The sequence below is a fragment of the Pyxicephalus adspersus genome, chromosome 10 (genome assembly GCF_032062135.1).
Source record: "Pyxicephalus adspersus chromosome 10, UCB_Pads_2.0, whole genome shotgun sequence".
NCBI classification, from domain to species: domain Eukaryota; kingdom Metazoa; phylum Chordata; class Amphibia; order Anura; family Pyxicephalidae; genus Pyxicephalus; species Pyxicephalus adspersus.
The window spans coordinates 17,600,453-17,617,475 of record NC_092867.1 but is presented as its reverse complement, the minus strand read 5'-3'; the positions used below and the strand labels follow the sequence as shown (position 1 = coordinate 17,617,475).

Sequence of the window (17,023 nt, the reverse complement as noted above, 5' to 3'; positions counted from 1 at the left end):
TAAAAATTACAGCATTGAAACAATTCCCTTTTTTCTGATCATATACTTGAAGGAGCTTGTGATGCCATAGATCAGTGGATCTGTTATTGAAGGCAGAAGGAGATCAGTCTGTCCTTTGCACATATACAATACATATGGCTCACTAATATTATACCCACCTTGGGCTCACATATGTGAGGCATACTGGGTATGAAGTTTGTAGAATATATCCACTGGGAAAAATCTCCAATGAATTGGAAGTCTATGAATGCAGCAACACACATCTCTGAAGCACAAGAGTACCTATTGAGTACCTCACTTGGCTTTAGACCTATATACATTGATCAGCCTAACCATTAAAACCACTGATCAGTCAAATGAATAGCATTGATTAACTAATTGCAATGTTACATGTTAAAGGGGTACTAAACAGTCAGTTCTTTAAGGTGATATGTTGGAAGCAGGAAAATGAGAAAAAGTTAAGGATTTGAGTGATCTGGCGGCATGGTTTCTCAAAGGTTAGTACTCTGGCTAATAATTATTATTAATAATAATAATAATAAATAATTTAGGGGCCAAATAGTGATGGCTAGTTGACAGGGTCAGAAAATCACCAAAACTGCAGGTCTTGTGGGTGTTCCTGACATGCAGTGGTTAACACGTTCCAAAAATGATCCAAGGAAGGACAAATGGTGACAGGTTCTTAGACATTCTTCTAGTTTGTTTTTACAGAAGTGTTGCACAACTGCCCAAAAATGGCTGGCTTTGAGAGAAAGGTACCAGAACACAGTGTATCACTGCTACATTTAGGGCTGCATAGACTTAGAAAAGAAGAGCAACCAAATGCCCTATGGTAAGAAGGCAGGAAGGTAGGGCTGTGTGATGTTTTGTTTGGAAAACTTGGGTCCTGACATTCATATGGATGTTACTTTTACACATACCACATACTACCTATGGATTGCTGGAATCAACATAACCCTCCTCATATACCTATGGATTGCTGGAATCAACATAACCCTCCTCATATAAGTGGCATTCTTTAATGGCCGTTGTCTCTTTCACTAGGAAAACCCATCCTGCCACGCTGAAATTATCAGTTAGGAATGGTTTGAGGAACCAAAACATTTTTGAAAAGTGTAAATTTGGCCCTCATTTTCCACCCATCTAAATCCATTTAGGCTTCATAAAATACATGCACTGAACATGTGCTGGAAAAAGTCAAATCCATAGGAACCCCACTTTCCAATTCACAGGACTTGTAGGATCTGCTACCAACATCATGGTGCCAGAAAACCCAGGACAACGTCAGAGACCTTGTGGAGTCTATACATTGATGAGCCAGAGATGTGTTGGTGGCACAAGAGGGTCCTTCAGAATAATAGGCAGCTGGTTTTAACATTTTGGCTCATCAGTGTACACTTTAACGCAAAAAACTTTTAAACTTCATTTATAGGCTTTAGTAATATCCAACTCAAGCCAAACCATTTGATTTTAGATTAGGGAGGAACATATTTGTTTTTTTTTTATTGTGTCCTGCATGTACCTGGAGAAATGTAAGGACAAAAAATGAATAAATAAATGTACAGATTTGTCATACAGAGGGCTTTGGTTTAATGAAACTGTCATTTTTCAAATCTATTTAATAGAGAAAAAGTTCAGCTTTCTATTCTTTCTCATGGGACAGGTTGTTTAAGATTTTTGAAAATACTATTTTGTTGAAGAATGCCAGCTTTATGTGCTTCTAAGTCCTTGTGATTTATGAAATGATTAAAATCTTTATGTTTACCAAAAAAGGCAATAAAGTATCTAAACACATCTAAAGGCAAAGGATGCATCACATAACCAGTGCCCATAAAACACATTCTTTTCAAAGAGCTCATTAGTGTGAACATACTGACATTTACAGCACAAAGTGACACTTCCAAAACCAACATTTCTCAATGCAAGGTTAATCTAAAAACTGAACAAAATGGATCAAGATATTACACTGGTCATGTAATAGACAAAATTACTGCTGTTTTGAGAATTGCTTAGCATCTGGATCCCATATTTACTGATGACATGCTGTTCTTAATAAGAATGAAACATTGTCTCATTCAGGTGAGCAGAAGAAACAATTTAGATGTTGGAAATTTTACAGTACAGCTCCTGGCAGCTGTGCCTGATCTAGAGATTGAAATTGTAATTCAGCATCAGACAGTCCGTAAATATAAACTATACAGCAAAGCTTTTGAGGACCATGTAATATATATATATATATATATATATATATATATACACACACACACACACACCATATATATATACCATATTTATAAAAAGAGAACAGAAAAAAATAAAAATGGAAAACTCTTTTCTACGCTACAATAGCAGTGAACATGTGAACATTATAGTAAAAATTGAAATGTAAATGGGAAATGTTCTCAAACCACTTGTTCCCTACTTCTGGCATTAATCTCCACTTTTTGGTTATCCCAATATAAATCAGTGGGACTAGAGTTCAGCTCTTTTAAACTACTTGATCATCACTTTTTGATTCTTCAGTTTATTTCTTCAGTTTATTTCACGTCTTTTCTCCACTTTGGGGAACATCTCTTTTTCAACCTAGTTCACGCACAAAAAAAATCTGTTCCCTTTTTTATAAATCTGGTGGAAAAAAAAAGCTGATGAACAGATCAAGAGAAGCAGAGAAAAAAAAGTGGAGATTAATTTAAAATGTTCCCCAAGTTTATACATAGCCCCTAGATTTTAAGGAGTAGAAGAACAGTAATCCAAAAAACATAAAACTGTCAGATGTTCATATAAAATTTATTGAACAAAAGCGTAAAATATTTTACTTACAATACAGAAAAGTCTTACACAAGACATAATATTTTAAATACTTTTGGAGGGTCAGTGCTGCAAAGGATTTTAATTGCTACTGTGTCCCCTTATATTTAATATATATATATATATATATATATATATATATATATATATATATATATATATTCCCCTCCCTTTATATCGAGGCCGGAACTACTGAAATATATCTTGAACAAAAACAATTTTAGTAGAAGTGGGAAGAATTAGAACTTTGGACATCTGAAATATGGCTATCTTGTTTGGCCTTGCTGGGATGAGGTAACTCCATTCCCAGCAAGCGCAAGGGAACCGGGGATTGCTGGGTTTCTCTCTCATCCAATGCTCAGCAAAATTTGACAGCTGGGTGGCGATCCAGGCAGGTAAGAAAAGTTTTTGCAGAATGGACGTCACCTGTCCCTTTGTGCCTATATCACCCATGTTAATAGCAGGACTTTAGTTCCACTTTAATTCTTCCTGACTCTTTTGGGAAAAAAATGACTGGGGACACAACCTAGTTGTTCCAATGTAAACTTATCATGGTAGAAGGATTTACAGCTTGTCTTTTTTGCTCTGCTTCACCACCCAGTGAAAAAGAAAGTAATTTTAACATTAACTCCACACTTCCACCCTGGGATGCAATTGCTGAATTATCTTTCGGCAAGGCAGTGATCAAAGGTGGAAAAACAAAGGCACACTGCTCAGCATTGCAAAGTTAAATATGTGCAATTCATCACTTTGTGTTAAAGATATGCCACACAAAATAAATAAGGCTCAGACAGAACAATCAACAAGAAAACAAAATAAAGAAAAAACAACTTCATATGTCTACAACAAAAATCAATGAAATCTGCTTCTGCCCCTTTTATTTTATGAACCAGTATACAGTATGCTTTACCTAAAGCAGTCTATAAAGAACTAAGAGCACGGACTTGCTGAGTGTAACCAGCTGGGTGTAGTAACGTACAAGTCTGCCAATGGTGGTAATAATGTCCCAGAAAAATACTCACAAAGAGAACAACCTTTCAAAATAAAATTTGGATAGTCCAAGCAGAATTTGACTTTTTACAAACCTAAAACTCTTAAAGTTTGCTTTGTTAGTTTCATTTGAACTCCTAAGTAGGTCAGCACACCTAACCCCTACTCCTCAAATGTCTGTACTTACCTAGTTCTCTCTCTGATGTCTGGGCTATTCCTTATATTTCTCCTGCCATCTTCTTGATCAGTGAGCAGCACTGCTCAGAGGTAAGTGGTCTGGCCTTTGCAGCGTAAGGTCTTAGGTTCGAATCTCGGCCAGGACACTATCTGCATATAGTTTGCAGATTCTCCCCAAGTTTGCGTGGGTTTACTCTGGGTACTCCAGTTTCCTCCCACATTCCAAAATCATGAAGTTAGGTAACCCCCAAAATAGTAAGCTTACCCCCCAAAATTGTCCTTGGACTGTATTAAAGACATATGACTATGGTAGGGAGCCCCTTTGAGGGACAGCTAGCGACATGACCATGTACAGTGCTGCATAATATGTTGGTGCTATATAAATACTGTATAATAATAATAATCTGCTCTTGTGCAGTTTGGCCCCATAGGCTTTCATGAGCTACAGTATTCTCACCAGAATTATTTTTAAGCTGGGTGGGAAGAAACTGTAGGCGGGTGGTGACTCCTGTATTGTGACCCAACTTTTCAGTAACAACCCAGAAACAGCCGGGAAGTTATTGAAAAGTGCTGGGTGGTGCACCCAGCTAAAAGGGGCTGGGGAGAACACTGGGCTGGTAGACTGGTAGTAGCTGATCCATCTACCAAATCAGATCTAGGTAGGTAAAATGATTTGGAGGGGGTCTAAAAAGGTATGGAAAATGTATGGGATGAACATGCACTAAAAAGGTAAGATAGTCCTATGCTTTGTGAAATTTAAAGGATCTTATGACTCATCTGATCATCAACTCCACCCCTTCACCCTACACTTGTTGCCTAATGTAATGTCAGAAGTGGCAAATTAAGTAAGTAAACCATTATCACAAATTGTACACTTAAATTCGTACGTCGTAAACAATATACATGGTAAGATTTTTTCTTTACAACTTTTTTCTTCCTGAAGAATTATGAAAAAATGTGAAAATAAGTTTTAGTTTTAAACACAGAAAATTGTCAGCAATCTGGCGCCTTTTTATATTTTATAAATAATCCTTATCCTTTAGCACTACAGCCAAGTAAAACCTTCACTTGACTCACAAACTTTCATTTTCCTCCTCAGTCACCATTTCTGACTCATTTAATAGGGACCATCAGATCAATTTATATGTAAGCTGAGAACTTTTTAGGGTAATTTTCACCATGTGCTAAATTCACATTGTCAGCTTTGCAAATTAACTGCAAAACTCCTGAACATGGTATTGTCACATAAATTGTCCAAATCAAGCAGCTTTATTGACATAACCATATTCATTTTATTATGGAATTTATTTCACTGAGATTTTGCCAAATTGTTTATTTTTGCAAAAATACATTTCTGAATTTCACTCATTGCTAGTGTTCAGGATGCTCATGGTGCTAAATTTCTATGATACTGTCCCAAGTGTCACCAAATACTCACCAATTCTTTACTCGCACCTCACAAAAATTCAATACAACACAACACAACTCTATTCTAACATTTAGTTCATCTGGACTTCTACAGTGACTCCATTCATGATACATGCACAAATCTTAATTCCCCTCGATCTCACTGTATCTTTACTGTGAGAACATGATCTACTACTTCCATTCTATAAAGCTGAATTCCAGGCTAACAAAATTTGTTTGTGCAGTTTTAAAATAGGTAATTCTCCAAAATACTAGCTTATTAGCTGAAAGTTAACCTTAGCAATGCTGAGTTGCTCAAGCGTCTTTCAGCCTTTTCCTATCTCTTTTAACTCAATAATGACAACAAATAATGTGTAGAGATTAGGACATTTTCCACCAAACATAGTTTAGAATGGTACCTACAGTTACAACATAGAAACAATGTGAGGAATGTTCTAAAGGGTGACCACACATATCCTAATATACCACATCAAGAGCAGTTGTATTTTATAAAAACTTTTGTTAAAATATATAGTTTTAATGGACGTCACTTTGAAGACACCTGCAAATCATGTGCTAAATTCAATAATGTGCAACAAAAGCTGAATATAGACAGAAAGAAAAAAAAATTGAGGACATGGTACTCTGCATACCATTTAACTGGGCTACCACACAACTGGATTTACAGCCTTTTAAAACATGGTGGTAGGATGTTAATCAGTTATATATAGTAGAGTGGCAGAAAGTGTCTGATCCCTGTGATGATCATTTAATTAGTATATAAATTATTGTTCTACGGGGCATATTTTTAAAAGCAGAAAGTGTTCTGCTATGTTATCGTGATGAAGCATGAACAAATAACATTATCTGTGAAGCCCCCGGGTTCCATATGGAGCACACTCATTGTACATGTGGCTTATGTCAAAGAACTTTATGGCTGCCCTAATAAATTGCCTTGGTTGCAACTACATTGCCTTGAACAAGTAAGAACAGTCGGATCTCTAAAACCACTCAGCCATGCCAAGTGTGTGCCGATTATTATTTTAGGAAATGTATCTTCTTCTGATCTCTCTCCACTCTCCTGAGCACCTAGTTTCCCCTTTGTTCTTGTCTCTTATTGGAGATCACTGTGATCTGTTGTCAAGCGAGAGGTTTATAGGTTAGCTGACACCTTTGCTCCCAGGAATTTTAATTAACTTCTCTCATCATCAATATGGTAAAGAGCAGTTTCCATTATCCGAGGTCAGTAGTGTGTTGCAGTACCGGCTATACCAGCCATCAAATTGAAGAATTAATGACGTGGATAATTGTCTCTAATGCAAGAGAAATTTGCATGGAGTACAGACTGGAGTGATAATTGGGCTGGAAGGGGAACCTCATGGTCTACATTTTCTTGCATAAAATGGGTGACTGATTTAAAACTGACCAATGGAGATCACTATCCTTCCACCACTACTTTTACAAACCAATCCATCATTTAGGCTTACAAAGAAAACACTCCGGGTAAATATTGTGACACTAAAAGAGGGCAAGTCTGTGTTCTCGTGCTGAAAACTGGAGCACAGAGAAAAGTGACAAGGCCCAACAAGAGATCAAGAGGTCATCACTTAAACCACATCACATGCTGCTGTTGAATAGCTACATCTAACTCCCACCTGCTTAACAAAACTGATAAACTGTTATTTCTGTTGCTTTAATCATATAGTATTTCAAAACAATCATTGAAATATCTGGTATGGAATATATGTTGAACGCATAGCCAAATAGCACTGGCTAAAATAGGAATGCCAATAGTATAGTTTATGTGCTAAAAAGGTAGGAAGGCCAGCCCTGTGCTTGGCTTTTATTACAAATGCGTTGGTAATTACTATGTGAGGGCATTAGTATTTTTGCAATAGCAGGCACCGCTGGGTGCCTACATATCACTTTAGTTTTCCAATAGAGCTCACTAAAAGGGTTCACTCCTTGGGAATTTATAAAGCGCATTTTAAATTGCACTTCTGGTCAAGAGTCTTTCTTCCCACCTACTTCTTTGTTACACTGCCAGGTCATCACTTTAACAGGGTAGCATCAACGACTAGAACTAAACTGCAGGAGGCAGCGCCAAGCTTTTACCTTGAAGATATGATGCTACCAAGGAAAATTAACATGCAAGGAAACTGGAACCTTCCATTATTGCAGAGTTACTAGTAACAATTCTGTAACAGTTAGACCCAAGATCACGTTGCAATAAAAAGAGAATTAGGGCAACAAGCCAGTCTGACATGACCCTACTCCTATGGTTAGCTTAGGTATAACAGTAACAATAAATATGTGATGCAGCTCCTACAAACCCTGGAATATCTTCACCTTGCAAACGAGGGCTTGTGATCCAGTGTCCACCCACCTACATCTAAGGGCAGAGTTTTTTAGGTCTTGTTCAATGGGTCTTTATTTTGTAAAAGAGCAGTGAGTAAAGAAAGCTCTTGCAAAGCATTTGGCAAGATTCCAGTAGCTTTGTTGAAGCTTTTAAAACACCATTCAGCTCCAGTTTAGTAAGGTTAAATACAGATCGTAATGGGAGTGCTGACTGTCACTTTAAACAAGCTGCTAGCAGGCTTCAGTAAGCTTTAGCATTACTTTGCTTCTCCCCCGGCAGCTGCATAAAAGGTTATATGGGGAGGTTAAAGGAGGGGTGAAGAAGTTAGGCAAGCATAGAGAGTAATTAGACACTCCCAATAGAGGAGAGGACTATGATATACAAGGAGGGAAAGAGCTGTTCTAAGGAAATTTGAGGGCCCCTTTAAAAACAGGTAGTGTTGTACTTTATTGTACTTCCAAAAAGACATGTTGAGTCCAAATGGCAAACCATTTTTCAATCCATTGGCCTATACAGTAGAGGCCTATGAATCTAGGAGGTAACCTTGCTGAGTAGCCCTTCCATGGTAGGAACAGATAGGCTACATATTTTATGTAAAAATGGGCCAAGTTGCTGTCTTGGCTTAAGGGAATGGTGAAAAGTTAGTGTTGCTAATTGAAAGGTTTTTTGGGGGGTTTTTGTGCCACACCTTTTCATTTCATTGCATGTCCTTTGCAATTCTTGACATTTTTCACATGACATCTTAGAGAAGCAAAGCAAATCCTTTGAAGAACATTGAAGGTCTGGACAAAGAGCAGGCAAGGATAAAGTGCCCACCATGTGTCAGTGACTGCAGATCCTGCTATGATCGATATCTTAATGGTATACATTAGCCCAGTGTCCCCTGCCCAGTCCTCAGCTGGGTCTGTACCACATAATATTTTAAGAAGAGTCAATAACTACTGTAAATAAATTGTATATAATAACCTATATATTAGTCTTTTTTAGTTACAGTTTTATTTTTCAGAAATACAGCACACAAAAAACACATAACGTGGGACTATCTTTATACTATACACTTTTCCAAAAGACTGTTCTTCTGCAAGCAAGATTAATCTTTTTAAACTTAGGTACTCCCAAGCAATTTTTATAAATACAGTACATATACTCCTTATTCTCTGAATTAAGTTTTCTGACATAGTAGGAAAATCTGAGAAAGATGATAGTAGTTTTAGATAAAGAATGACTACTCTGAAGATCTATGAGACTAGAGCGTGCATATAAAAAATGTGCTTTAAAATAGAAAAACATATATTAAAGCAAAAAAAGTTATTTTTCCTTCCTCACAGACAATGCCCTATGTGCTCATTAAAGGAGCCATCATTTGCACAGTTGCTCTGACAGACTAGACTTGAGGCAGAAAGAGCACCCCAACGATCAAAGGGAATTGTGTACTGAAGTTCAGCTCAGCCATTGCGTGATTCCTCCCTCTGTGCCAATTGTGATTTCAAAGGAGATACACATGCAGAAAATATATTGCCTAATTTCTCCTGTGCTGGTGTTTAGGGAGTACATGATTTTTTTTCAAATAAGTTTTGGAAAAAGAAGTGCAGAAAATTGTTTTTCCATAAATTCTATTCTATTCTAAGTCTGGTGAAGAAATAAATCCTAAGTACAGTAAAATAACAGAGAATTTAGTCCAAGCAAAGACAAAGGTAATATGAAAACAAAGCGAAAAGCCAAATAATGTGAAAAAGGAAAGTTAGAAAGGTTACTATTCTGATCCCTGATATCATGCTTGAAGCACAAAATAAAAATTAAGAATGGATATGCTGGACCACAAATTATCCAGTCTTATGTGGCCTTCAGTACCAGAATTCTGCAATTTTAACATAGGTTTATCTACATGGACTTTGTAGTTTCCTCCTGTACTTACTCCTGAATCATAAATTACTTTAACCCCCAAAGTACAATTAATTATATAATTTTTTATAATATTTACCAGCCACTATGCGGTCCAAGGGTCTTGGATACAATCTAAATGAATTGGTCAAATAATGCTTTAAAAGGACATTGTACAATCAGAAAGTAGATTGTAACAAACTGGGCAGCATGGTGGCTCAGTAACTAGCAAGGTGGCTAGTAGGGTCCAAGTTCACATTTCTGGAAGGATATGATGTTCACTGTTGGTTTTCATTCACATGCCAAAAACATACGGGTAGGTTAATTGTCTCTCCTCCACATTAGCTTGTAGGAACATTAGATTGGGCACTCCTCTGAAAAACAGTTAATGGCTCGACTATGGACTGCAGAAAAATTCAGCTTTATATAAATAAAATGAAACTGTGAGAAGCCAGTCTTAAACAACGCAGGTGACACATACATGGATTCCAAGGGTCACTGCATAGGTATTTAGTGTCTACAGATTTCTGTATACACACCCTGGAGGTATTTTCTTTTCTTTTTTTTTTTTTTTGCTCCAGGCTTTAAACAAAAGACCAAACTTATGTAAAACAGAGAAGTGCAATTCTTACCTTAACAGAGGGTTTATGGCAATAGACCACACTCTGTCATCTGTCTGAATAGTATGAAGGCATTGTGCATCTGCAGCAGATGAGAGGGACCAAACCTAAACAAATAATCATTAGGACAAAAATTACAACACTGAAATCTCCAATTTGTAATTCGCAGCTGCTAGAAAAGGAAATTGTGTATGTTGTGTCAGCAAAGACAATATAGTAAATACTTACAATTTGCTAAGCAATTTTTAAAGTATAGGTAAAACCATGACCGTCATTTTTATTTTTTAGATTTCCTTTAAAACAAAGTACAAGGTATTGTATATTTTCCTGAAAGGTGGACAATTATCAGTTGGAGGCTTTGCTTGTATTTCTATTTTGGTGGCAACTGTAATTTTTTAGATTCCCTGCTGCTTTCTGTCCTGGTAACAATAGTCACTGGGATAAATAGAGAAAACTTTTATTTTTAATATATACCTCATTAGACACAAATGGTATACATTTACTTTTTGTGTAGCAAATATCTTTGCAAAGCCATATATTACCTTTACAAAAGATACCCCTTATTTATTCCTACAAATTACATTATACCTATAAATAACCACAATATGGACACACCATGAAAAGAACAAACACTGACTTCAGCATCGCTCACGTTGTCAAGTGATGTACCTCCATCATCAATCATATTCACAATGGCTGGTGATGTTTACCTATCACAGATGTGTCACCAAATGACAGATGCCCTGTGCTATGGTAATAGGGCAGGAAATTCTGAGTGCCATCACTGACCAAATTGATTACCTTTTGCAATGATCCCTGTGAGAATTCAATTGGATAATTGAACTGATTGAATCAGGAAGTAGAAGTATGTGGTACAAATTTAAAGCGGTAAATTCCCCTTTTAAAAAAACTCGATCAGACAGGTCATTAATGCAGAAAGGGACAGGTGTTGTCCTTTCTGAAATAATCTCTGTTACCTGCATGATCGTTCCCGACTTCTGTCAAAAAAGTGGAGGTGCGTATGCAGTGCTTAGCTTTGGTTTCCAGGATACCTAGTCATCTCAGCTTCCCCTGCATGTGCCAGGAATAAAAGAATTTCTGTGCCGTCATCTTAGCCTGGCCAATCAAGACGGCCAAAGATCATCTCCAGGAAAAGAAGAAAAAAGTTGGTGGGCCTTGTGACTGAACGGCAACAGGTGAGCTTTGTATAGAAAAACAAACCTATTAAATGGTGCTTCCATTAAAGTCTTGCAAAAGCACAGATACCTACTTCTTCTGTTAGAGAAGTTTTGCAGAAATGGTCCACTCATCCCTAGATATCTGTTTGCTTTGGTTATTTGTTTACAGAAGATCTCCAGATGTTCCAAATTCTTTCTACACACATGTTTAGTGATTAGAAAAGTGGAACTGTATGTTACTCATGTCAACAGGAATTTAGTATCACACCAAAAGTAACCAAATGAAGGTGGTGAGCTTAACTAGCCTAAGCTTCCATATCTCCCACAGGTTAAAAATATTGCTGGGAGCAGGCTATCTCCCGACTATCACTGAGGAATGTACATTAGCAGCTTCTCTGGGCTTAACTGTAATCAACACTCTGCAGAGTCCTAAAAACTGGCCACACTCTATGCATTCAGCGCTCCCATTAACTTTTGACTCCTCTCTTGTGACTTAGGAAACACTGCAAGTATGAACTAATAAATTCGTATGACTTATACGGTTATAATTATTTACCTGTATTGAGTAGTAATAATGCAGGCTTTTATGGGGCGGTGGGAAATCAAGTCAAGTGTAGGGCTCATTAAATACTAATATGTATAATATACCAGTTCATACATTGCAAAAAGAAGATACACTACAATAACATACTAGACTCAAAGTACAAGATCTGTTAAAGCCATTACAGCTACAATGCAACCAGTTATGAAATAGCAACTCCATTAGGAATCAAAATGAAGCAACATGGACAGCTTGTTTAACCAAAGGGTTTAACCCTATGTATGTGCCACATCCCAATAAAAACATATGCAAAGAGGTAAGTATTAAGGAAACTTTAAAGGCATTGGTCAAAGAGAATCTCACATATATAAAAAAAGTTAAAACATAGGTTTATTCAAATTCGCAATGTAAAAAAACAGATGATAAAACATTACTTAGATTTTAAAAGCTCTATACAATTTCATGCAGGTATGAAGGCATTTGGGTGTTCAATGCGTTTCATGTAACATAGTCCGCTTCATTGGGAACCAATCGCCTAGAACATCACAATTATTCATAATTTTACACGCTAGTATTCAATAATGTGCATCTCATAACAGATATAAATTTTAAACTCACATTCACTTTTTCCCCATAAAGTATGGGTTGCTCTCTGGTAGATAGTACCCCAATAGTATTGCAGTTAAATCTGAAGTATTTCAATCCACTAGCTGGAATCACAATATAGGCAAGAGGAGGAACTTTTCTGTATGTAAAGAATTATATTAGAATATTTCTTAACTGAATGTAATTAACTGAGATCGTTATCAACACTAGTTGTGGTTGGGCCCCCACTTAAACACCTTTAGTGAGTGATCCCTAGTCCTTCACTAAGTTTACAATTCACCTCTGAAAAGCCATGTACTGGTTAAATTAGTTCATGCTGCAGATTTCCATCACCAAAAAAAAAAAGTTTTTTATATTGCGAATTTGAATAAACTTATGTTTTAACTTTTTTATATATGTGAGATACTCTTTGACAAGTGCCTTTAAAGTCCCTTTAATACTTACCTCTTTGCAACTTTATTAGGAACCTTTTATATCCAATATCCCCATACTACATACTATTATTATCATTTTAGAAAAATGTAGTATCACAGTGCCCTCAACATCTACATTACATCAGTGTTTCTCTACCTTTTTAACACGGGGGAACCTTTGAAATAACTTTAAGGTCTTCAGGGAATGCTTACTATAATTACTACATCCACAATTCACAGTACATTAGTGTGGTTGTCAATATAAAGAATGTATCCTACATTGCTGGCTAGTGGGAAGGCTGCCACCCTTAAAAATGGCCAAAAAGTTTATTGGTATCTGTTAAAACTGACCTGCTCGTTGCTCAAGGAACCCCTAGCAACCTCTGGAGGAACCCTAGAGATCCACAGCACCCTGATTGAGAAACACTGATCTACAGGAAGAGATGTGAAACTTATTTTTGTGTGTGGCTCTGTGACGCAGATGCAGCTTTCTCTACTGCACACTGTGAATCAGCAGTATGCCCTGAAAAAGAGAGGAAGAATGGTGCCTTGGGAAATGTAGCACCATTTGAGAAAATCATTAACTTCAATGCCAACTTCAAGGCTTTTCTACTGAAAGTGATCTCAAAAACATAGGTTTTTTCACTTTTGCAAAAAATTGGGTATTAGGGAAACTTGTACTGTTTTAATTCTGTCATGTTGATGCAACGTCTTCTGTACTTTTGAATCATTAGGCCTGATTTATAAAAGCTCTCTAAGGCTGAAGAGGATACACGTTCATTAGTGAAGCTGAGTGATCCAGCAAACATGGAATGGATCTGGTCCAGGATTGAAAACATTTGTTCACAAATGGCAAATGCCTTTTAGGAAATACATTCCAGGTTTGTAGGCTCACCCAGCTTCACTGATGAAAGTGTATCCTCTGCAGTCTTGGAGAGCTTTAATATATCACGCCCATTGTCCCAGAACAAGTAGTTGGATGTTCTTGCTTTACTCTAGTTTTGCTTGACACATGCTTGTAGCCCTTGTCTTACAAATGATTGACGCTAAAAGCAGCCAGTAAATTAGCATATTTAGAAGGAAGGTAGCAAGTTATACAGTTTCCACATCTCCTCTTGTCCAGTTTTTTTTTTATCGGAGCTGCTGGGGAAATGAAGAGTTGACAAACATTTCTGGTTCACCTCTCAATACTTTGCTGCCAGTAGTGCAAAAAAATTAGCGCTAAATACGTAATAAGTGCTGTTCTACGTATTTATAAAACAACCCTTAGATCAACTTTTGTACATTTGTCTGAAATCTTCTTGTAATTGTGAGAATAATGCCTAACTAATAATAATAACTGGTAAACTATTGTTTTCTACATCTAATATATAGAAATTTAGTACTTGTGAAGATTACCACTATCTACAACAAATTTCTGTTGGATCTGTTGGGACTTGTTGAGATTGGAACACCTATTTATATAATAGGATAAAATGTAAACTTGATTTGTAGTATTATTTAGGTGTGAACCTTATAGTAGGAATTGTATCCTAAAAATGATCCATTTGGGCATCATGAAAAGCAATGGGTCAAAAGACCAATGCCGAGGGGAATGTCACATAGTCTGTGCCAAAGGGGGATCTAACTGTTCAGGCAGAACAAATGACTGGTCATGTCCAAGACATTAAGTTGCTGTAAGGCTTTCACAGTGACTAGTGCCATGGCAGTGACCCACCCCAATATAAAAAAGAGCTTTCAAGATTTAAAAAAAAAGGCAGGAGTTTGACATTTCCATCTAGAGTTCTTTTATGGCTTCCTAGGATTGATTTACATTACAGGCCCAGTGGACTTGGCTGTATTTCCTGGGACATCCAACAGGACATTTCAAGCCATTTTTTTAAGTTATAGTTTTTATCGTCTGCATCTCATTAGAGAGATTCCTATTCACTATCTGTCCAGCAGACCTAATAGGAAGTGAGAGGATGAATTTCCCATGCGAGGGAATTCCTCTGTTAGAAAGTTGCCATGGTTGTCCCTATTGAAACATCTTCCTCTTGGTCCCTATTCTGGTTGTAGCACAAAATTTTGTATTTCCCCTCACTTCATTTCTGGTGACATTGGAGATTGGGGCTATACGACTTGTGGTAGAAAACTTCAAGCAGCCCTTTTTGAACCATAATGCTGTCAACTTCAAGGTTTTTTTTTTTTGGTCCAGGCTAAATTTAAAAAAAAAAAGTTACCCAATAAAGTTAATGGTTGCCAACAGCACCAATCTTCTTTTTACACAATGCAGGTTTGAGGATATAGAATATTTTACCCTATACAATATTATACTATATTTTTGATTGTTTTCTTGAGCAAAGGCCGATTTTTTTTTAAACATCGTAAATATAATGCCTAAACAAAGTGTATTTATTAAAAAAAAACACATTAATAACTCTTAAAAAAAGCCAGTTTAAATCAATAGCAATTATTCCCAGAAGAGCAACAGTAGCATGTACCAGCTGGAAACAAGATTTCATGCATGGAACAAAAAGCGGGACATGAAATTGTTCTGGAGAAGCCAGTATGAGCACTTTAACTGCAATCTCATATTGCTCCCAGCAGACAACGCCTGGAAGTGTTTTACTAAGTTGTACAACAGCTTGTAGAAAAAAAAATGATCTATTCAAGACCAGTGTCTGTTGTAACGATATAACAAGGCTCATCTTCAAACCATTGCTCTATATTGCATGATACATTGCTTCTTAAAATCAGGGTTTAAAATGTGAAGTTATCTACACTCACTCCTCTATCACCACTAAGCAATTTCATCTATACATTTCCCCAATCTGAATATTAGAAAAAAATAAAACTTATTACATTTTCTTTAAGCAGGCCACATGATCTAGGTCCTTTTCTGTCCTGCATAGTTCAACCTGTGATCAGGGCTAAACTGCAGGAAGGACAAACCCTACTGCAGAAAATTGCCTTTGGGAATTTACATGAAAACAAACATAAAATACAAAACGTAGTGGGTCGGAAGAGCCAACTATATAGAAAAAAAACTTTTGGGTTTACCTATACCTTAATAAGTAAAAAAAAAAAAAATAGACAAAATTAAATATTTAAGAAACAAAGCATGAAGTTCCAAGATATTGGTGTGTAAAACTGAGTTTTTACTAGTGTGATTCTAGTGTAGCCTTTTTCAAACTTTTTTTACATTGGGGAACCCTCAAAATAATTTTTAGGTCTCAGGGATCCACTGACGATATAATAATATGCACAACTTACAGTATGTTAGTGTGGTAGTCAATAAATTCCTTTTACATTGTTGGCAGGTGGGAAGAATGTCACCCCTACAGATAGCCAAAATGATCATTGGTATCAGTGGTAACTGATCTGAGAGGCAAAAACTGTTTAAGGAACCCATAACTGCCATTGAAAAGAACCCTGGTTGAGAAACACTGATCTAGTTTCACATTATCAAGGTAAGCTCTGTAATGCCCTTGACTTTTTAACATGCTGTTTTGTGATGTTTTTCTGTAACGGATCAATTTGCATCACACTGATCATGAAGATTCATAAGGAATCCTCATCTCCTGTTGAATATGGTGCTTTAAGGTCAGTTTTGTACATTTTATAATATAAACTGAGACAGACATTTTTACATTTTTGTCTCTAAAGTCAAATATATAAGTGGATTAAAGTAAAGTAAAAGCAGCAGAAAATAATGGAAGATAAAACCTAATTAGTTGCTGAGGGCAACTGCTCTTTGCTCCACTTTTTATGAAATTGTGTTTTAAAGATAAATATAAATCAACTGCTATTTTTCTTACTGTAAAAACTTTACTGTGCATCCTTAAATTTTGTAATTACATTTAAAGGTGTTCTAAAGTCAGTTCATAAACATTTCAAGTCTTAAATCATGTCAATGTTTTACAGAAAAATGCTTGGTGACCAAACACCTTTTACTTTTAATAATGTCAGTTCATTTCTGCCTTTCATCTGCCGTCCTTGATTGTAATATCAGATTATTGAACAAGCACTTGCAGTGTCTTTGTGAGCACAAACCGTACAGC

General features: G+C 36.5%; 1 protein-coding gene across 1 annotated transcript in view; it reads right to left on the bottom strand.

The window, feature by feature from the left end:
* Positions 1 to 17,023, bottom strand: part of FBXW4 (F-box and WD repeat domain containing 4) — a 102,189-nt gene that overhangs the window by 57,909 nt on the left and 27,257 nt on the right. Inside the window, exon 5 of the mRNA XM_072424394.1 lies at positions 10,255 to 10,349. Within this exon, the coding sequence (XP_072280495.1) occupies positions 10,255 to 10,349 (95 nt within the window). The remainder of the gene's footprint in view (positions 1 to 10,254; positions 10,350 to 17,023) is intronic.